General features: G+C 36.6%; 1 protein-coding gene across 1 annotated transcript in view; it reads right to left on the minus strand.

Moving 5' to 3' along the window:
• Window positions 1-396: 396 nt before the first annotated feature.
• LOC127831338 (uncharacterized) overlaps window positions 397-22,856 on the minus strand; it is a 33,549-nt gene continuing 11,089 nt past the window's right edge. Inside the window, exons 2-8 of the mRNA XM_052356305.1 lie at window positions 11,858-11,994; window positions 11,123-11,194; window positions 8,861-8,957; window positions 8,003-8,178; window positions 6,467-6,542; window positions 2,526-2,665; window positions 397-1,118 (exon numbers count right to left, since the gene is read on the minus strand). Coding sequence (XP_052212265.1) covers window positions 397-1,118; window positions 2,526-2,665; window positions 6,467-6,542; window positions 8,003-8,178; window positions 8,861-8,957; window positions 11,123-11,194; window positions 11,858-11,957 — 1,383 coding nt within the window. The 5' untranslated portion in view covers window positions 11,958-11,994. The remainder of the gene's footprint in view (window positions 1,119-2,525; window positions 2,666-6,466; window positions 6,543-8,002; window positions 8,179-8,860; window positions 8,958-11,122; window positions 11,195-11,857; window positions 11,995-22,856) is intronic.

Here is a 22,856-nt window from a genome sequence, read left to right on the forward strand (position 1 = left end):
TGTATAATAACTTATTGCATGAAATCAGAATTATTTGTTTTATATTGGTTGCCAAAGTGGGGTATGCATTTACTTAATACTGTTTCAATTATATATTTTTCAATGAGGCCATTTACGTAGAAAGATCCTTTTTTATACCTTCATAATGTAAAAAGTTTACTTCTTTATTTAATTTTTTATAAATAATAGTGAAGTCCAAAGCTAGGTCTGGATGTAACCTACACACAAATTTCAAAACACATATGTTATTGAGCGAAATACTTTTATAATATTTTTTTAGCAACAGTTTCCTTGAAATGACTGGCCCCAAATGGAATCCTAAATATGGTAGTCTTAGATGGTATCATGGAGGGCTCCCTTGTCATCTATGTTTGAGCTTAATGCAGAATGGCTCTACTAACTTGTTTCATTTTGATCTGTCATGTCATAAGTTCCCCTGTTAGTGCCAAAAAGCCAGCGAATCCACTTTCCTACTCTCTTGCGAAATCCTATTAACAGAACTATTATAATCATAAAGATGACAACCAATGTGACTGCAATGATCACATTGCGCGAACCAGAATTGTTATCAATCAAATTGGGTGAGCAAGGCAGGCCTTTCAGAATGTCATAGATACAATCTGTCCCATCCGTACTTGTGAAAGAAATGTTGTTGTCCCTCCCACAAGGCAAATTGTTCAGGGTAACACAGCAATGTGAATCATTGAAGCTAACAACATAACTGTTTTTGTGGTCTGGATCCACCCATCCACGGCCACGGCCAACAAGAGTGCTACACCCACCAATTGTTACATTGCCATCATTAACATTGTAATCTTTGTGTTGAGAAATCGGAAAACATGTGTGACTGCGTCCTACTGTGGCAGACTGAGGACTTTGCATAGGTGGGCAAGCTTGGACAAATGACATTCTTAATAACAACACCCAAGCAACAAACACAGTCTTACAGACATTCAATGGAAGTTTGACGTTGTCAGTTGATTTTCTGGCAGTTGCATCTGTTTCTCTTGCTCTTTCTGTAGAAATTCTTGTCAAGTCCTTTGTGGATCTGAATTCCCTTTTATTACGCTTGTGTTGAGGCTCAGGGTCTGATGCTGGCTCTTCTGAAGAGGAAACATCTGGAAACACACACAAATGTTACCTTGTTTTTTACTCCACATCAGCGATTTCGAACTATGTAAATATATCACTGAAGACAAATAATCTGACCAAGTTTTATACAGAAATATAAATTCTTTTGTTTACAAGGTTTTTGTTTTATTTCCAGACTGACCTAGATTTTTATTCATATTACCCAGTTCTGAACTTGACCATGATATCATTAGGTCGAATGAACTTACCAAGGAAAAAGACAATAACAAAAGGTCACTCAAAGCACGCTGTATGCTCAAATAAGCTTAATGTAGGCTGTATTAAAAATGTTATATTTACAAAAATAACAAGAGCTGTCATTCTTATGCTAGATGCATGCAACAACTGTGCTAAACTGGTGGCTGCTTATAAATGTATAGTGTTACTGTACAGAAAGAATGGTTGTAGACATAATGTCTATAACAACCAACACAAGTTACATGGCTGGGCAAGGAATCTAAGCAAGATCCCTGCATTGACAGCCAAGCGCTCCATCAGCTAACTGGGCCAGCGTGTTAGATTTCAAAAATTTAATTTTTCCATTGATTTCCATGTTGCTGTTTTAAACAGTAGCACAATCATATCATTATCATAGCAGGTGGTTCACTTTTGAATCTTTTTGCAAGAAATAAGTGATCTCAATTGTTTCAGATCTTGACACACTGAAAAATCAAATCTGAGGTAGTGATCAAATTGCTGTAGAAATATTTACATTACTATTCAACTCATAACTTGTATAGCTGGGCAGGAATTCAAACACCACAATTTTAGTTTAGCCCACTAGCAAATGAGCTAAACAGGCCTAACATCAAACACTTTCCAGCTCAGAAGCAAAGTAAAGATAGCTATATGCAACCAGCATAAAACCAGAACAGCCTGCAAGTAACTGGCAGTCTGTTTAGGTTTTATGTCTTTTGCAGCTAATAATTGTCATAGGTTTAGAAATGAAGCCTTTAAAACTTGTATCTATTAAACAAGAGCTGTCTCCATCATAGACATATGGCCCCGAAAAACGTTTTTTTCGAACCTAAAGGCAGATTTTGAAACCTAAACACGAACCCCGAGTTCAAGGTCAAGGTCAAATCAGTCAAAATTTTTGTGCATATGGAAAGGCCTTAACCATATACACATGCATATCAAATATGAAGGTTACATTTGAAGCGACATAGAAGTTATGAGCATTTTTCGAAACCTAATCACAAAAGTGTGACGGAAAGACAGACGGACAGCCAGTGTAATCACTATATGCCCTCCTTTGGGGGCATAACAAGGTTTAAAATTTCATTTGCGTTTCTTAAGGACCACAAACGCGTCATAGTTCATATCTGAGCAGTTAAGGGTAGAGAAATTTAACAACGTGACTTATTTCAAACAACTAAATTTAAATGCCATACCTCTGGTCATGCCAGCATGCTCCATCCTCACGCCAGTCTTAGGCCTCTCTTTGGACTTCCTGTTCTGATGCTCCTTCTGCTGCTCTCCCTTGCGCTTACGCTTGTGCTTTTTCTTTCTCGATTTTTCCTCATCTAATTTTCTTTAGAAAAAAAGAATAAACATTCAACACTTTCGGCTACTAATAAAGAGATATGGCTAAAATTTAAAATGTAAACAAAGTGTAACTTCAATTGCACCTTATGAAAAGAAACCTCATTTTTGCAAATGGTCCTGCACCATTTGCAAAGTGCCAATTGACAAACACTATGATACAAAAATGTACAAGACATGAAAAACACATAATTAACAAACATACACAGATGAACAAACTTGGGTTACTGAGGTTTAAAAGTTTAACTTTATATAGTTTATCTATAATCACTGATTTAGCTTTTTTGGATGTTTTTTTCAAATATTTGACTTTTTTGTGGGTGGGTGTTGAAATATTTCAATGTAGCTATTTATTTCGACACTAGCCCAGACCTTAAAGATTTATATTTCCACCATTTTTGGATTCTCTGCAGATATTAAGTGGCTTCATTTACATGACCCTATGACTGAACACTAGCATTTTCAAATAACAACATTTGTTTATACAATGTTTGTCCAAATATAATCTTTTTTTTTTAGATTGATGATTGTTGAACAATGGCGATTATATTGATTTGTTGGATTTTTATTTGTTTGAATTTTTTTTTGTTTCCCGCAGTTATTAGTTCATGTTATCAGAAGATTTTGCAGCAGCATGAAATTACAAAGATTCACCCAACACAAAAGAAACGTCAGATCATAAATATCAAAGATTTCAGTTCTTTAACTACAGTCAAAACTGACCTAACAGCCACCTGAGAAAAACAGTCACCTTGACAACGGTCAGTCTGGATTCCCCCCAATGAAAATCACTCTATATTACACTTGAGAATAAAGGTCACCTGTCCATAACGGCCAACGGCCACTATATTCCACTCCGACATTCATGTTTAAACTGAAAAAAAAAACGGTCACCCATCAGTCATCTCAGCAGCACACAATTAAAAACGCAGCACATCATTTGTCCGTCTTTTTTGCGGGTAAAGGGTCTGATAGCGGTAATTGCCTTTGATATTATAAAAGCGGCCCGCTGCGACTAAATAAATAATAGGGTGTTGAGAAACGGTCGAAACCAAGGATCACAATCGCCTTTTGTGCATCCATGACTGGTTAGTAAAATTGTCTCACCATTATTATTGATTTGCATTTTGATTGCATGAAACAAGTGAAATTAACAATTAACAATGAGTATTAATAGCAATTATCGCCTGCAGGCATAACACATGAGCGCGTGACAAAGTCAATTGATCTTTATCGCTAATTACGTGTTAAAACAACATTTAGCTGGCGAGTGTTTTTATAAGAAGGCAATAAAATAATTAGTGATCGGCATTAAAGGCAAAACATTCACTGATTTGCAACATTTATAACAAACTTAGGCATTAATAAAACAGGATTTTTTTTGCGTGGAGTGAATCGTTTCGATTGTTGCAAGTGAGAATGGTTGTGTGTTTTAAGTTGTTTGCGTGATAAGTTATCTTCTTTTTTGTGCATGATGTGCTATAATTTTTTTTATTAGGAATGAATGAATGTTTGTATTTTGTATGCGGTTGTTGAATGAAAATGCTGTTTGTGTGATGTTTGCGTACGAATAAATTTTAACAATTTTTTCCGTCTTTTTTCTTTGAATGAGAACGGTAAAGTTACACCGTACTATCGGTTTATGACAGCGAATCCGCTTTTAAGACTTGTTTGGACGTGACGTCAATGGCACGTAATAAGCTTTATTTACTGAATGAACGAGATGCATGAGTAAACAATTATACTAGCGTTGATTAAGTCATTGATTTAGTTTAACAATATGAAATTAAATCAATCTATAAAATATTCTGTATTATTCAATGTAAGTTATTTCTGTTATTATGCTTAGTTATTGGCAATGAGATTTTGTTTAACACTGTATGCTTACGATTGGGTGGGGTAATGACGTTGCAATACTACCAACTGACCAACCATCTTAAAATTGTGATCCGAAAACAACGGTCACCTGTGTACAACGGCACTTTGATCATTCCCCTTGACTGACCACTGTTCTCAGTTTTGACTGTACATTCATTCATCAAAGCATATATAAACAAGAGATGTGTTTGTCAGAAACACAATGCCCCCTATTGCGCCGCATTGAAATAAAATTTCAATGTATCATTTGGCAGGTTTAGAAATTATCTCCCTTTTAAAGCTTATTACTTCCCTTGGATTGTATTTTTTGACTTTTGACCTTGAAGGATGACCTTGACCTTTCACCACTCAAAATGTGCAGCTTCATGAGATACACATGCATGCCAAATATCAAGTTGCTATCTTCAATATAGCAAAAGTAATCGCAAAACTTTAACCAAGGTTAAAGTTTTGGGACCGAATGTCAGACAGATAGGCCAAAAACAATATGCCCCCGATCATTCAATCCGGGGGCATAAAAATGAATAACATTTTAAATGAAATAATTTAGAAACAGTCAATAAACAAATTATGAATTATACATTAGGGATTACTTTCCCTATTGAATAAAATTACATAATTCCCAATGGCCGTCTGAAAAATAGGTCAGGTACAATCAAACTACTGTCAGCAATTAACTCTCATAACTCTCACTTAAAATCAGCCAACTCTCTGTATGGATATAAGAGGATTATAAGGAACAGATTATTTCAAATTGATAAGAATCACGTTTTACAAGCACATTCTACACTAAATGTATAGTATTGGTTTTACATCACAGCAAATGATTTCAACATCATTTAGGCCTATAATTGATGTGGCAATTCGCTTTTTACTTCTGACCTGTTTCAATAATAAATAGTGTTTTTGTTTTTTTACAAATCACAACTTGGATAATGAGTTCAATTGGATTAAATATTTTGGAACTGTTGCTATTTTTCCATGTCTCAATAAATTGAGGTAAAAAAAACAAACTGCATGGACATTTTATAGGAATTTTATATAGAGGAAAACAAGCAAAGTCGTTGAATTGATATCCTCCGCCAATATGCTTCTGGACACAAAAGTGTTATATTTGACACTCAAAAAAGCATTTTTTCAAGATAAAAAGGGCCATAACTCGGTTATTAACAGATGGCGTACAATGCCATTGGGCGTGCATCATCCTCTTATCCATATATATACACACACCAAATTTCAATGAAATCAGCCAAAGCACTTTCAAGACATGGCTCCGGACACACAAAAAAGCATTTTTTCAAGATACTAAGGGCCATAACTCCGTAAATAACAGATGGTGTACAATGCCATTTGGCATGCATCATCCTTTTATCCATATATATATACTCATACCTAGTTTCAATGAAATCCGCCAAACCACTTCCAAGATATGGCTCCGGACGGACGGAAAGACGGACAACGCCAAAACAATATCCCTCCGCCTATGGCGGGGGATAATAATAAGTACAATTGACATAGCAATTGGGACAAATTTAAGCCCAACAATTAACCTAAAAAAACGATTCTGTCCAATGGTTGAACAACAAGCAAATTCGTTGAATTGATATCCCCGCCAATATGCTTCTGGACACAAAAGTGTTATATTTGACACTCAAAAAAGCATTTTTTCAAGCTACAAAGGGCCATAACTCCGTTATTAACAGATGGTGTACAATGCCATTTGGCATGCATCATCCTCTTATCCATATAAATACTCATACCAAGTTTCAATGAAATCCGCCAAAGCACTTCCAAGATATGGCTCCGGACGGAAAGACGGACGGACAACGCCAAAACAATATCCCTCCGCCTAAGGCGGGGGATAATTAACATAAACATGACAAATAAGCACAAACACCACCACTGAACTTACATGAATTCTCTATGTCTTCTCAAATGGTGCTCTGCCTTCTCCTTCTTACTCTCAGAACGCAAGGACACTGGTATATCTGTATACAATGACAATATAGAGAATATTTGTTGGATTCGGTGGATTATCGATTTTAATTCACGAGTGATCATATAAAATATATATTTTCTATGATCACGAGTGAATTAAAATCTATATTCCACTGAATCCAACAAATTTTTATTTTATGCTTTTTTTTTACAGTTTATTAACATTGTTAAAGAGTTTAACTAAATAATTTCGCTGGGATAATGACGACATTTCGTTAAAAAAATGACGTCATTTCACAGTAAACAGTGAAAATTATCGATAATTTTCACTGATAATTTTCAATTTTAATTCACTGATATTTCTCTATAAACCACTGGAAAGCATAACAAAAATGTCTTTCCACTATTTTACATTTGGTACCAATAAAAATGACCTTAATCTATGGTGTTTTGAACTGTTAAGCAAACTGTCCTTATATTTCTTTCAATATGTGAAACTTCATGTGAAATGTGTGCATTTAACCAAATAAAGTTGTTTTACCTAGGCTTTGGTTGATTTCTTTTTATTGATAAAAGGTGTTCACAAAAGCTAAACATGAGCACTGTGGACTCAGCCCGGTGAGCCAAAAATGAGACCTTTTTTTGAACAAAAAGACATGATTTGAACAATTTTCGTACACAACTTCTACTACACAAAATACAAAAAAAAGATAGCTCTTGGCAGTGTGGTTTCAGACAATATTGCATAAAATATTTCATCGCTGGGCCTACTTGTTACAAAGATAAATACTCTAACAGTTATTTTGTTTCTTGGTATATAGTGAAAATAAAAAAATGTGACCCCTGGGGCATGGCCACATTTGACTACAGTGAAATGATTTTCACAAACTTTGTAGTGAACCACAATGCGATGTTACACACCATATATTTAACCTCAGAGTCTTGCATTTTCAGAGACAAAATAGTTTTATTGTTAAACCTTTTTTTGCATTTTTGATCTTTGTATGCAATTTGAACAAATTGAAAGACGGTAACACAAGGATCATTCCATAAATGTTAATAATCATTTGCCTCCCAATTTAGAAGAAGTAGCTACATGATAGAAAAGCTCATGCACAACAGACAAAAGTTGATCCCAAAAGCTCACCCTGTGCTCTATGTGCTCTATGTACATGCGATTCAGTATTCTGTTTCTTACACAGTTTTAACAGCGTTCTCGTCAGTCTACTAAAAAAAGCGACAGGAGAATATTGCCGGGCTTAAATTTTAGACTAATGAGCCCTCAGGAACTTTAACTAAATGGTGCATAAGGTCTATGCAAAATAGGATAGCTAAAATTCTATTTGTTGTTTTAATAACATCTTTTTGGATAGACAAGTCAAACTTGCTCAATTAAGAGGGTTATTACACGTACTGTTCTTTTGTAAAGTCAATACCTGGCCATAAATTTTACAAGAATTACAATCAATGTTTCCACTGTCTGTTTATTAAGTAGGTACTATCTTACAACCTTTCCTCTTGGCCCCGTGATCTCGCGAGTCTCTCTGAACATCTCTCTGTCTTGAAACCCTGTTAGGACCCTTAGCCTTCTTTTCCTTCTTTTTCTGTCCCGTCTCCTGCTCAGTGTGTTTATCTTCCATGTGCTCCTTTTTTTCAAGCGCTGTCAATCTTCCATCACCAGAATGCCTATAAAAACAAGAGCTTTGTAACAAACAAATTAAAGGGATCTTTTCACGGTTTGGTAAATTGACAAAATTGAAAAAAGTTGTTTCAGATTCGCAAATTTTCGGTTTAGTTATGATATTTGTGAGGAAACAGTATTACTGAACATTTGCCATGGTCTAATATAGCCATTATATGCATCTTTTGACGATTTAAAAACTTAAAAATTATAAAGCGTTGCAAAGCTATCTGCGTTTTGGGAGCAGAATAACCCTGCTATTTTACTCTTTACCTTTTCCTACATGTGGTTGCATTTCATAACAACTAGTACGGCAAAAACTTAAATAATAATTTGTGCAACAGAAAACTAAAAATCAATTATTTTTTGTTACTTTTCATTCTATCTTCATACCTTTTCAACACATGTTTTGTGTTTCAGCTTTGTAGGAATGTTGGTTGAGAGGGTCCTTAAAATTGGAAATGCTTTGATAGAAAATATTTTTTCATGTTGGTATTTTACTTTATTATAAATCCAAAATAAACTGATTTTCAGTACAAAAAATTACAAAGATTATGAACCAGGATTGTGATTGAGGTGAAGTCCAAGGGGAAGAAAATTCTGTTAATTAATTTAGGACACAGTTGGATAAAAAAAATCTGATTACCCTCCCCCCTCAGCCCGAAAACAAATCACAACTGGACTTACACTTGTTCACACTGAATGTTTGGATAACACTCCGATTTCCTTTCACTGCCAGAACTGCTATGCATAGTCTCACCCTGTTCTGCATACGCCATGTCTTCTATAAGGATCAACGGAATAAACGTTCAGGTGTAATTTACCATGTGCAGATACTTGTCAATCCATGCATTAAGTTAACCAAGATTATTTAATTTAAAGTCATTTTAGAATCAGTTTGTGGGGTATGCTTACGAACAGAAACTGTGCATTTATCAACAAAGAAGAAGTATTCTTTCATAAAATTATGTGCCAGTAACACAGAATTGTTACTTATAAGGGAAATTCAATGAAAACACACAGGGAAGCCAATTTGATTCAAAAGATTGTCACAATTTTCTATATAATTAAAAACTTTGACCAGAATGTGTTTGAACCTACCAGTTTTATCCTAAGGGCTGGTCAAATTTTAGAAAAACACCAGCACAAAATGGGTTTCTTGCCAGTTATATTTTTTCATGTATTAAATTGCCATATTGCTATTGATAAAGAACTGAAATGGATACATGTAGATCTTAACATAAAGATAAATAATGAACTTATAAAATACTGAAATGGATAGATCTTTCTATGAGGATGAAAAACGAACTCATCAAGTACTGAAATTGATAGATCTATAAAAAAAAAAGAGATAAAACAAGATGTGTCTGTGAAACACAATGTCCCCCTATATGAAGTTTGACCTTGAGGGATGACCTTTACCTTGTGAAGGATGACCTTGACCTTGACCTTTCACCACTCAAAATGTGCAGCTCCATGAAATACACATTCATGCCAAATATCAAGTTGCTATCTTCAATATTGCAAAAGTATTAAAAAAATAAGCAATTAGGGCCACATATATTTGACCTCTGACCTTGAAGGATGACCTTGACCTTGACCGTTCACCACTCAAAATGTGCAGCTCCATGAGATGCAGATGCATGCCAAATATCAAGTTGCTATCTTCAATATTGCAAAAGTATTTATAAAATAAGCGATTTGGGCCACATATATTTGACCTCTGACCTTGAAGGATGACCTTGACCTTGACCTTTCACCACACAAAATGTGCAGCTCCATGAGATACACATGCATGCCAAATATCAAGTTGCTATCTTCAATATTGCAAAAGAATTCATAAAATGAGCGATTTTGGTCACATATATTTGACCTCTGACCTTGAAGGATGACCTTGACCTTGACCTTTCACCACTCAAAATGTGCAGCTTCATGAGATACACATGTATACCAAATATGAAGTTGCTATCTTCAATATAGCAAAAGTTATTGCAAAATGTTAAAGTTGGCGCAAACAGACCAACGTACAGACCAACAGACAGTAAGGGTGTCACGATACGCTCACCTTACGATACGATACGTATCGCGGTACAGTGTGTACGATACAATACGTATCGCGATATGTATCGTCAGATGGAAACAACATACAAACCATTTAAAACCATTTTTCAATTTTATTTAAAGATACTTCATACAATATACAAAATACCATATAATGTCATGAAAGTACACGAATTGACAATTAGTAATTATTATTTACAAATCTAAAACTTTGATTAAATATGAACACGAAATTATGAATATGTTTACAAAATACGGACTGCTTTATGTTTCTTTTACTTCGATAGATTATTTAAGTTAAAAATAAAACGTGGTTACCAACTAGTCAAACTGGCTATCTTTGCTTGTGCCGTAAAAACTCCAAGCGCAATTCGTAGAACAAGTCAAATATTGCACCTTGTTTCATGACGTAGGCGACACAGCACATGTTTGAGTGGATGAAATTTAATTTTAATGGTTTCAAAGATTTTGCAAAATTCTCAGCGGAATCACAAAATTACAGCTCCTGCTTAGGAAATTCGTAGCGACTAAAGTCGTGATATAAAGCAAATGTTTATACGAAATAAGCGCCTACCACTTTCTTACTAAAAACACAAAATGCTTCCATATCTTTTATTAGAAGCTCGCTGGAGGTGATTTCAATTCAACTTCCGCCATTTTTTTGGGCGAATTACAGTTACTTCCCTTGAAATACGTCATGGAAAATACCGTACCGTACCGTACATACTCAGAGGTGTATCGTGAACCGTACCAAGAGGAGACTGTTACGATATACCGTCCCACGGAGTACCGCGACACCCTTAACAGACAGGGCAAAAACAATATGTCCCCCACTACTATAGTGGGGGACATAAAAATGAACTAAACATTTTACTAGAGCTGATATACCTTGATTCTTGTCTTTAACAGCACTTGTCGTTCCAATGACTATTGCATCAGCACTCTGAACCGGGACTGTTCCTGAAGCACATGAGAGGACAGCCAATAATAAACAGCATCATGCGGGTAAATGCTATTGGAGCAAAAAACAACATTCAATGTCTTAAATGCATGTTGCCAGTAACAAATTTAATTCAATTATTTGTATGCAGCTACACTGTATGAGTAAAAACAGTTATATGAAGTGTTTATTAATGGTTTCAAAAGAAAATAAATGCCAGTAAAAATTGTTGAAAACAGCGATATTTTTTGCCACATTTGGTTTAAGTACGTGTACCAATTGCGAAAAAATAGCCAGAAAAAAACTGAAACGGGGAAATTTTGCAAAGTGAAATCTTCAGATAAGGAATTCTGTGATAATCAATGCAAACATTCATTAACATGCATTTTGGATTAAAATGTCCAGTTTATGTGATAATTTTATTTGTTAACTTACAGGTACGGCACTTTTGGAAAAAAATCAATGAAAGTTTCCTTCTTTCTGTGAACTTTTCAGTTCCCAATTGGGAACTTAGTATTTTTTCCTTCATTTGAAAAGTATCTATGCTGGTATTTTATAAAGAAGTAAAAAAAGCTGGTTGAAAATTTCCATTTTATTCAACTGAACTTAAAGCATGTTAAATTGTATATGATTTTAATACAAATATATTTTAATTTTATATTCAAACTGATTGAAAATAATACCATTTTTGTGGTCTAATTCCACTAAATTTGGAATAGACCATTCATTCTTCTCCGAGCCAGCAAGTACATCAACCGTCGCATCTTCATTGAGACTTCCCATTTGGTCTTTATGAGATAATTTGCTTGAATATGAGGTTCTGTAAAACACAAAAGCATCATCAAAAGTGATCAATGCATAGTTGAAAGATGAGTCATACTAGTCATAATAAAAAATGACAAATGTCTTGCGAAAACGAATCCTATGCCATATGCGGCCAGCATAGCTCCAGAAAAGAAAATGCCTTTATCCTGAAAACAGAGGAGCGGGCAGCTGCCCTAAGCAACGATTTCAATCCCTGAGTCAGAAAGGATTTTGGTTAAGTGTAAAAATACCTATGTAGTTAGAGAGTTGCCAGGAAGACACAATTCTTGTTTCTTGGCTACCTGCACATCCTAGTAGACACTAGAAACTGTACCATCAATGGGGTAGGGAGATGAAGCCAATTTGGCATTGAAGAAGATGGACCTTAACAAGCAGCAGACGCAGCAGGTAGGTTTTTATTAGCTCCAGTCCCCACTGTTGATTGTGAAAGAGGCTTCAATAAGCATAAAATGATCAAAACATGTACACAGATCATAATAAAGACATGCCTCAGGAGTAAATTAACTGTTTTTTCAACTTGAAAATCTAATGAGGATCTCTTTTGACACTTGTGATTAATCAGAATTTCCCTCTACCTCATTGTTTGTAAACTAAAAACAGAACACTATCAGCATTATAGATAAATGTTTGACCCATGGGGGTAAATACCCCCTCTTTTCAAAGCATGGGGGTAAATGGTCAAATTTTGCCTTGCTTGAAGGGTAACAGGGCTCTTGCTAGGATTTTAAAACAGGAGGCCATTAACTCTTTCCTTGGAAAAAGTAGGAGTCCAAAGGGAAAAAGTAGGAGTCCAGTTGTATTTTGCACACATCTTCAAATTTTCACCAAAACATACATAATTTTCTTATTGGTTTTATTATTAAAACCCACATTACACTAGTCCTTAATTGAATGTTTGGTTTTATCAGTGGTCATAATACAATTAACATAACACATTTTTTTTATCAAATGCCATTAACCCCATGCATATACATTTTTGTACACATTAAAACATAACAGGGCACATAGATTGCACACTTTATTAATTAATAGTAATATTTAGATCAGCATGTACTGTCTGTTTCATTACATTAACAAATTGTCAAACATCAAATTTAAACATGCACAAACTAAGTAAGAAACACAACACAAAAATTTTACTGTCTGATCTATAATATTAAAATAATACTAAAATGGTATGAACCCTTCTGATGGTGTTCCAGTTTAAACAATTATAAGATTCACATAAGATTGACAGTTTCAAACACCTTGAGGCAATCAGTCTTGTCAGCATTTTATTTTCTTCTCTTCCTCTTTTCACAAAACAACTGCACACGCTGCGAATATCTCCTCATCTGGGCCATCTTCTTTTATTCGCATTAGCATCTTCGCTGCTTTTTCTTGCCATCTCAGAGCAATATAATAGTAATAACCAACATGTAAGTTTGCCCCCGTCAAATTAATGTGCAAACTAAAAATGTTGCACATGCTTTTTTACTCCCAATATATTGCGTCTAACTCAGACTATGAACCATTAGCTCCGTCCCTTCTAACATTTCATTCAACAAAGTTATCTCAGGTGTAAGCGAGATTAATATCGATTGGCCCAGCTAGCATGCGCGCTTCCATAACATAAAGGTCATGCGTGGTCGCTTACTATGGTCCAGACCGGGTTTCGCTTTTTGTTTAAATGCTTATGCTGACAATGAAACCAAGTTGAAAACAAGGGACAAAATTGTCACAAAACCAGGTTTTCATTGTGAAAAAAAAATCTGATAAAGGGAGAAAACTCAAACTGAACTTTTGAAATGACCAAAAAAAATTAAAAATCTGATAAAGGGAGAAAACTCAAACTGAACTTTTGAAATGACCAAAAAAAATTAACCCCCTTTGTAAGTTTTTTTTTTTTAAATCTATTTTTAGTCGTGGCGACCTTGACATTGGAGATATTGACGTGATTCTTTCGTGGGACACACCGTCCCATGATGGTGAACAAATGTGCCAAATGATTTTAAAATCTCACAATGAATGACATAGTTATGGCCAGGACAAGCTCATTTATGGCCATTTTTGACCTTTGAACTCAAAGTGTGACCTTGACCTTGGAGATATCGACGTAATTATTTCGCGCGACACACCGTCCAATGATGGTGAACAAATGTGCCAAATGATTTTAAAATCTGACGATGAACGACATAGTTATGGCTCGGACAAGCTCATTTATGGCCATTTTTGACCTTTGAACTCAAAGTGTGACCTTGACCTTGGAGATATTGACGTAATTATTTCGCGCGACACACCGTCCAATGATGGTGAACAAATGAGCCAAATGATTTTAAAATCTGACAATGAACGACATAGTTATGGCCCGGACAAGCTTATTCCGCCAGCCCGCCAGCCAGCCAGCCAGCCCGCCAGCCAGCCAGCCCGCCCGCATTCGCCAATCTAATAACCAGTTTTTTCCTTCGGAAAACCTGGTTAACCAGTCCGGATTTCAATCATATGATTTATAATATTTCGCATTGTTTTCTCCAGAAATTGCAACTAGAAAGACTAAAAAAGTACAATAGGTTAGGGCTCAGGGCGCTAACAAAACTGTATGAAAATTGTTTCATGATTAAGGACAAATGTCCTGAAAAAAATGACCATTTAGCCATTTGAGCAAACCTGTCCTGAGGAAATTCAGGGGCCAATCTGAAACACTGAGATATGGAGATGTCCGGAGAGCATGCCCAGTCTTCACGGTAATATATTTAAACCACTAGCCGGAATTATTATGCTTTATTTGGAACAGCTAAAAAATGCAATAGCCCGACTATTTAAATTATTAATTACTAGTAGCCCGAATAACATTTCACCAGACCCGGGCTGTCGGGCTTATAGTTAGCATGAAGACTGAGCATGCCTTTGCTGTTATCAAAAATAAATAATACAGTCTGTTGAAAATGGGACAGGAAAATGTTTTTACTCATTAGAAGTTATTTCTGATTGGAAATGAATATTTTTGTTGCTCCAAGCCAAAAAAGTCATAAAATGTTTGTTAACCTTTTCGGGCTATTGAAACTGTCTTCGGGCTACTAAAAATTCTATCTGATTAGCCCGAAGGGCTATTGGTCTAAAATATTTAGCGTGAAGACTGATTAAATGCACTAAAAATTTTGCAGACACACAGAAAACAAGAAATAACCATAACAAGCATGAGTCGAAATCTAAATTGCTAAAAACCAGAAGACAATAGGAACTCCATATAAACGGACTGCCAGAGCCTTTGATAATTTTTGCTATGGCGGTTCTGGCAGTCCATATGCACCCCATCATAAACATGGGTGCAGTTCAGCGCAGAGAATCTGTGCGCTTCACTAAACAGACGACGTTCGAGACAAATTAAGGAAAATAATGAATAAACTTCATAAACATGTTAAATTTACCTGAATGGCAACCTACAGATGTTATCCTTTGCATGCACCCTATAAAAACACGACGATGTTTCAAAACACTTTCCTCGCTGACATGTTTCATGTTTAAATTTGAAACAGTGTATTTTGTATCGAATAACACATCGTTATCGACTTTGTAGGCGCCAACACATGACTCGACGTGCAAAATATTGGTGTTCTGCGACCTAACCAATATTGGGTCAATTTTCCAATATGGCGCATACAGCGTACGAAAGCAAAACCAGGTCAATAAAAAGCAATTATTCATTGTTTTAATGGTACCATTCATATGAGTTTGTGGTTTAGACAGGTAAACGTTCATAAGATCTTGCAGTTTCAGTGTTCCTTAACCATTGCATTGTTGATTAAATTTTGCACCCATGGGCAAGAGCCGGCGCATTGCAACTATCAGCTAACCATTGGGTTATAAAGCTGAGAGTTGAATTATTGGAACTAATGTAACCTTTACTTCACTTCTGTCAATCTATCATTTCTATGTTTGATAAAATGTATCCGAATTTTCAACATGATCACGCAGTGTGCGAAATTCGCACTAGCCCGAAGGGTTTTGGCTATTGAAAATCCATTCGGGCTAGTGGGAATTAAAAAATTTATATAGTCGGGCTAGTAAGAAATTTTACTTTTTATACAGTCGGTCGGGTAGTTCCGGATCACTAGCGTAAATAATGGTGCTAATATTTTTAAAAGACAGCAATTGCTTTCAAAATACTTGGATTGTTGAGGCAAAATATTTCATCTTTCAGGCCATATTAATTTATTTATACTTTCCAATACATTTCTGATGCCAATTTGAACTTATTCACTTGGATAAAGTCGGCTAGTTCTGAATCGAGTGAGGTAATTTCGGATCACTTGGGCTATTTGAAAGATGTAGGTCAGGGAGCAACACAAAACTTATTTTGACTTTCAACAATTACTTTGACTGTCAAAACAAATGATGCATGTATTTAATTAACATCAGATAGGTTCGTTTGTTTCAGTTTAACAACTGTCTGACAAGTTAAAAACATTATAGGGTGTGCGTCTGTACACAAAACGAATAAATCTGTTGGAAAGTATTTATGTTTTGATTTGAAATTCCTCTGTATTATTGGTTATATAAAACAAAAACAAATACTCAATAAAAGCAATATATTGATAAACTCAAGATACCTTATTGGGAAATAACATAGTATGATAACATTTAACAACAATAGGAATCACAGTAATTCAAAAAATGTATGAAAATGTGACATATATGCTTATGACTAGAACATGTTATGTATGACTAGAAAATATTTTTATAACTTCGGTCCTAAAAAATACAGAACTTTATATAAATGTATTTATAACAAGAGATGTGTTTGTCAGGAACACAATGCCCCCTATTGCTCCGCTTTTATTTTTTTATCATTTGGCAGGTACAGATAAGTATCTCCCTTTAAAGCTTATTACTTTCCTTGGATTTGTTTTTTGGACCTTTAACCTTGAACGATGACCTTGACCTTTCATCACTCAAAATGTGCAGCACCATTTGATACACGTGCATGCCAAATATCAAGTTTCTATCTTAAATATTGCAAAAGTTATCGCAAAACTTTAACTAAGGTTAAAGTTTTTAGACAGACTGATAGACAGACAGACAGACAGGCCAAACAATATGACCCCGATCATTCGATCCGGGGGCATAAAAATGACAACTGAACATAAACAAGTACCTCTAGAATGCATTTACTAATAATAGGATAACAATAATGTAAAAATATATAAAAGTATCCATAAAGATGATAACATAAACCAGAGACGCAGATAACTATCTACGTCTAGGCATAAACCAGTACCTCTGGAATAAATTTGCTAAAGAAATGGAAAACAATACTAGATATCAAGTTACTTTCTTGGTAAATAACATAGTATGATAACATGTAACAATAATAGGATCACAATAATGTAAAAATAATGTAATAAAAGTATAAAAAAAAATAATATAACATAAACCAGTACCTCTGGGATACAAATGGTAAACAAAATGGAAAACAATACTATTTATCAAGTTAAATTTTTGGTAAATAACATATTATGACAACATTTATCAATAATAGGATCACGATAATGTAAAAATATATAAAAGTATCCGCTTCAGCCTCTTTGCCAATGACTGTGCAGAGCACCCGTGCTTTTTAGGACCCATCAGTCCAACTTGACAATTATCACATTAAAAATAGGATGAATATTTAAAATATTACCAATCTCCTTCCAGCATTACATCTTACCATTATTTATTAATCCATATATTTTTCTATAGTACAGTTTTTAGCAATCCGCTTGTTTTTTTATTACTCCGCTATTATACCTTTAAATATTATAACTTATTACTACACACATAAACATAAAAACAAACCAAGATGCATGCAAAAAATAAAATGCTTACTGTATGTGTTAGCCTTGACCTTGTGACTTAGACCCGTTAGACCTAATGCCTCATAACTGGTTTGCATAATAGATCTCAATCAGATGCATGAACATGTAAAGTTTGGAGAACCAGGTCCATAAAGTTTCATTTCATGAGCAAGGTTAAAGTTTTGGGGCAGACAGACAGACAGAATAAACAAAATTCAATCTTAATCTCTGTATTTCTCGACATTGAAGTCACAAAATAGTATTGATTATATAATTCCAATGAAACAATATATCAAATTTATGAGAAACTTTTTTTTTAACATTTCATATATATACAAAAACTTTTATTACAAACACAGTATTTAAACAATAAACAACTGTTTTGAGATTTTCCCCAATCAGCTGATCCGCAACTGACATGTACACAAGGTGCAATTTTCATGCTTTTATTTCCATAAATCTTAAACATATACTAAAATCAATCACAGGAATTTAAAAATAATAATAAATAAACAAATTCATACCAAATGTACAAGCATTTACCAAGGAAATGTGTTTCTAAATCGTCTTTCAATTGTTGACGCGTGTTATAGATAGACGGTGCGACGGTAAAATGACACGACAGTGATAGTTACCAAATCGTGATTTTCAATGAAAACACCGTTGAAATAAGAAACAAAGCTTTGTTATTGCTTGAAATTGATCACATTTTCCAAAAATCACAGTTATATTTAAATGTCAATATCTTTTAGACTTATATCTTAATTAAATCATAGAGTTGATTCGGAATTACCCGAGATCCGGAATGAAGTAATTTCTTAGCTCTATTCCTTAGAGATTGCTAGTAACTAAGGGTTTATAACAGTGAACAATAACTGATAAACAATTAACGTGAATAGAACAAGATGAGTGATTCCGCAAACTATAATAATCAAGAACTGTGTAATTAAACGTGTATTCTCATTGAATCCCAGCCAGAAAGAGACAGATTCCCGGATTAATGTGCTGCAATATTACACACCCGTAATAATCGCTCACGGTTACATTCTACCAAACCCATAAATCACAACACTCCTCCCCACTTTAACTAAAAAGTTTCCAGCCAGAGGTGGGGTAGGGTGACTAATAGCCTTTTCATAGTTTGTTGAGCAACAAAGCCCTAACAAATGTCATGAATCTTTCCGGGAAACATATTTTCATTAGTGAACAAAGAAGCCCAACTAATTCGTCTCTGGAGCAACTTTTAGTTGAACAAAGAAGCCAAACAAATTCTTGCTCCCTCCAATGCACCAATGCTATTTGTTAGACAATGAAGCCCATACAAATGCCCCTGCATTAGCTGAATAATTTTCCTCTCATTGAGCAAAGAAGCCCTAAAACAGAGAAAATTAACAGCATTAGATATTCTGCCTACACAAAGTGCATCTGTACTTGTCTATGTCCAGTGCGTCAGTCGGTGAAACATTCACACAAGAACCATGATACCAGGTGACCCGATGAAGGAATGACATGATGGAGTTCAATAACCGTCGCTTTAAGGATCCCCGGAATAACCAATTCCTAATCACCTGAGCCCTCCTTCGACTTGAACGCGTACACCAGTCTAAAACATTCGTTGTTGATCCAGATAACTTCACCTCTGGACTTGCAAACAACAACTGCCCTCCATCTTCCTCTTGTGCCTTTTCCAACTCTTCATAGGAGAAACCCCAGCACTGCGGCTTGCCACTGTCTGTTACATCTGACACAAACACAGTACATGCTCAAACGTCTTCACAAACGAGTGAACCACTTAAAATAGGGTCCATTTTCCAATGGACCCTCCACTTTGACAGTATACACTCTGTTGTGATCCAGTTGTCCGGGGCAAGTAAGCCCTCTATTCCAACTGGTATCACCATGACCTAGAGTATGGCAGACCAAACAAGAAAGCCCTTTTGTCTGACCAGACTACGTTGATGGTCCCGTTGCCTGTTTCCCTCCAGGATCCCAGACAAAGATGACATCCATGGATAATGGACATCTACTGCCTTCAGAGAGTAAAGGAAACCCACCTGATGCATCCTTGGACTCTGGGGGTAAAGGAAACCCTCCAGAGAAACGGTCCAACTCAGGGAGTAAGGTAAACCCACCTGAGTGCAGCCTATCCCCACTTTGAACGTTCCCTGACAGCGTATACCAACAATCCTCCACAATGGGTAGTGGAAAGGTATCCTTCACAGTCACATTGTTCAACGCACAACAGTCAATACACCAGCGGTCTGTACCCTCGCGCTTCCTTATCAGAACTGGTTCTGACGCCCATTTACTTGTCGACTCTGTTACAACACCAGCATCTAGTATTCTTTTCAGGTGCACTTTTTCCCCAACCAAGCAAGCAGGAGTCCTTCGAATCCTGGGCTTAACTGGTTTGAAACTTTCTGTGTCAATTGAGTGTTCAATGTCAGAGAAATTTCCAAGGTAATGCTCATCCTGGGTACAATCATCCGGAAAATCACACTGTTCGCCATTCATACCAACAATTGACTGTACATACTCTTCCTGTAAAGTGATAGCTATCTCCGCATTTTCGCTGTCAAACTGGTAACAACGCAATTCACCTTCACTGATTGTAGCACATATAACATCAGTAGCCTGTTCACAACTATAACCATCTTTCTTTGAAAGTTTCTGTTTGACATCCAGAACTGGACTAGAAATCTCAGAAACTAAATTCACTTGAGGAAAGCAAAAAGCCACTTCTTCGAGAGATTCTTTCTTATTATTGTCCACCAGAACTTCAATAGAAATCTCCGGACCCGAATGCACTTGAGGAGAGCAATAAGCCCCTTCCTCAAGACATTTTTCCTTATTATTTCCAATCAACACTGGAGAAGAGAAACCCACATCCGGAACTGGATTAGAGAACTCAGGAACCAAATGCACTTGAGGAGGACTATAAGCCCCTACCTCAAGACGTTCTTCCTTATGATTGCCAATCACCTCTGGAGAAGGGCCACACACATCCGGAACTGGATTAGAAAACTCAGGAACCGAATGCACTTGAGGAGGACTATAAGCCCCTATCTCAAGACATTCTCCCTTATGATTGCTCATCGACACTGGAGAAACCCTACAAACAGAGTATACGCTGGTGTGTTGACCCTTTACTTTCTTGGGCGGACTGGTTCGACCAATGTCATCTGCCCTTCTTGAGTTTAAAAGACTCTGGCCTTTTCCTGACTCTCGCCCCTTCTTTTTCTTATCATCTTGTTGCGTTTGACAATCCTTCCGAAAATGGCCAACCTCACCGCATTTGTAACACCTTTTGTCTGACCCAGGTCGACTTGGCTGCGAACATGTCAGCACTGTTGATGTTAAACATTAGACCATCCTCTCCAGTCGTTGTAACCTGTCTTCTTCCCCTGACACTGCCTTCACTGCATACGAATCGGACATTCTGGTACCATCCACCGCCTGTGTAACATATTGATGATGTCGTACAAGGTCAATGGCCTTTTGCATCGAATGAGGACGCCCAAAGCAAGCATGCTTCCCTGCCTCCTTGTCCACACAGCTCTGGCAAAACTTTGAAATGGCCTCCTGCATGCTATGCTTTTCTGGCAGTTTTCGGAAAGCTGGTATTGCCAATGTCAGCACTCTGTCAGCCCAATCCTCCAAGGACTCTCCGGCATTCTGTGTGGTCTGCTGGAACTTGACTCTAGCAGTTTCCGACAGCTCTTTGGCACCAAAACGAGCCTCCATTTTCCTCATGATTTCGGAAAAAGAAAACATATCACCCATCTGTGTCGTGATAGTGAAGAAATCCAGTGCCTTTCCTTCAAGACACCAATTTAGGTAGTCTCTACACTCACTATCAGTCCATGAGTTGACACTTCTGTAGCTGTCAAACTTCTGTTTGAAAGAAAGCCAATAAGACTTTCCATCATACCTTAAGTTCTTGGGGAGCTTATCTGGATTTCCCCTTTTCTCTTCTCTTCCCCTCAGTGTCCGATACTTTTCATCGGAGTCCGAGTCACTATCGGAGTAATAAAACTTGGACCTGCGATGGTGACCACTATGATGATCATGGCGCCGTCTGTAGTGATCCCTGTCACTCTCTCTGTCCCGCGACCCATGTCGACGTCTTCCACCCGATGACCTCCTCCGGTAGTCTTCTGGCGAGCGATCATGCGCACTTCTCCGCTTCCTGTAATGGTATTCATGTTTACCATCGCGACTTCTAGATGGAGACCGGTAAGACCTTCTTGGGGAGTAGCTCCTGTCCCGCGAGAAGTGACGCCTTTCTAGACTATCGCGGCCCTCCTCTCTAGCTCTTGAACGGCGGTTGCAACTTTTTCTATCCCTGGCAACTGAACTCTCTAGTTTAGTAGTTTCCTCTTTCTTAGGATATCCAACTGCTGCTGGATCCATCGGGAATGGATGGGACAAAGTGAAGCCCGCAATCCTTTCCTCATCCTCTGCCTCGTCTTCACTCAACATATTCATGTCAAGATAACCATGTTTCTGCTGTTTCTGGACAATGTTCCATGCCTGCCTTTCAGACACACCCGGCAAAGACATCAATCCTGACACATCAGCATATTTTACACATACTGACATGTTAGAATAACCCGGTATTAAATTAGATTTATAATACACTCATCAATCCCACTCAATACCCATTTAATCCTTCTAATTATAGCACCCTTAACCGTTATTCTAGATTTTAACTCAAATGACACAAACAGTAAACAATACAGTACACTCCACGCGTTTTCCCCAAAAAACGCGCTCCCTCCGCGGGTTTTTTCTGCTAGCGAGTGTTCACGCGGCGTTGGAAGAGCGAGGTGAACTCAATAAAACGCTCGGCGTTACGCCGCGTTCGCTAATTCCCGCGGCGTGTATTACTTTAGGCTAGTCGGTAAATGCAGACACTTTCCGTTCTTATCAGTGATCGCCGCGCAACGCCGCGTTAGCAGTGTGCTACTGGGCATGCCAAAAAATAAAAACATTGTTATAATAAATTGTTTAAATACTGTAGTACATGTATAAAAAAGAT

This window comes from Dreissena polymorpha, chromosome 5 (genome assembly GCF_020536995.1).
Source record: "Dreissena polymorpha isolate Duluth1 chromosome 5, UMN_Dpol_1.0, whole genome shotgun sequence".
Taxonomy (NCBI): domain Eukaryota; kingdom Metazoa; phylum Mollusca; class Bivalvia; order Myida; family Dreissenidae; genus Dreissena; species Dreissena polymorpha.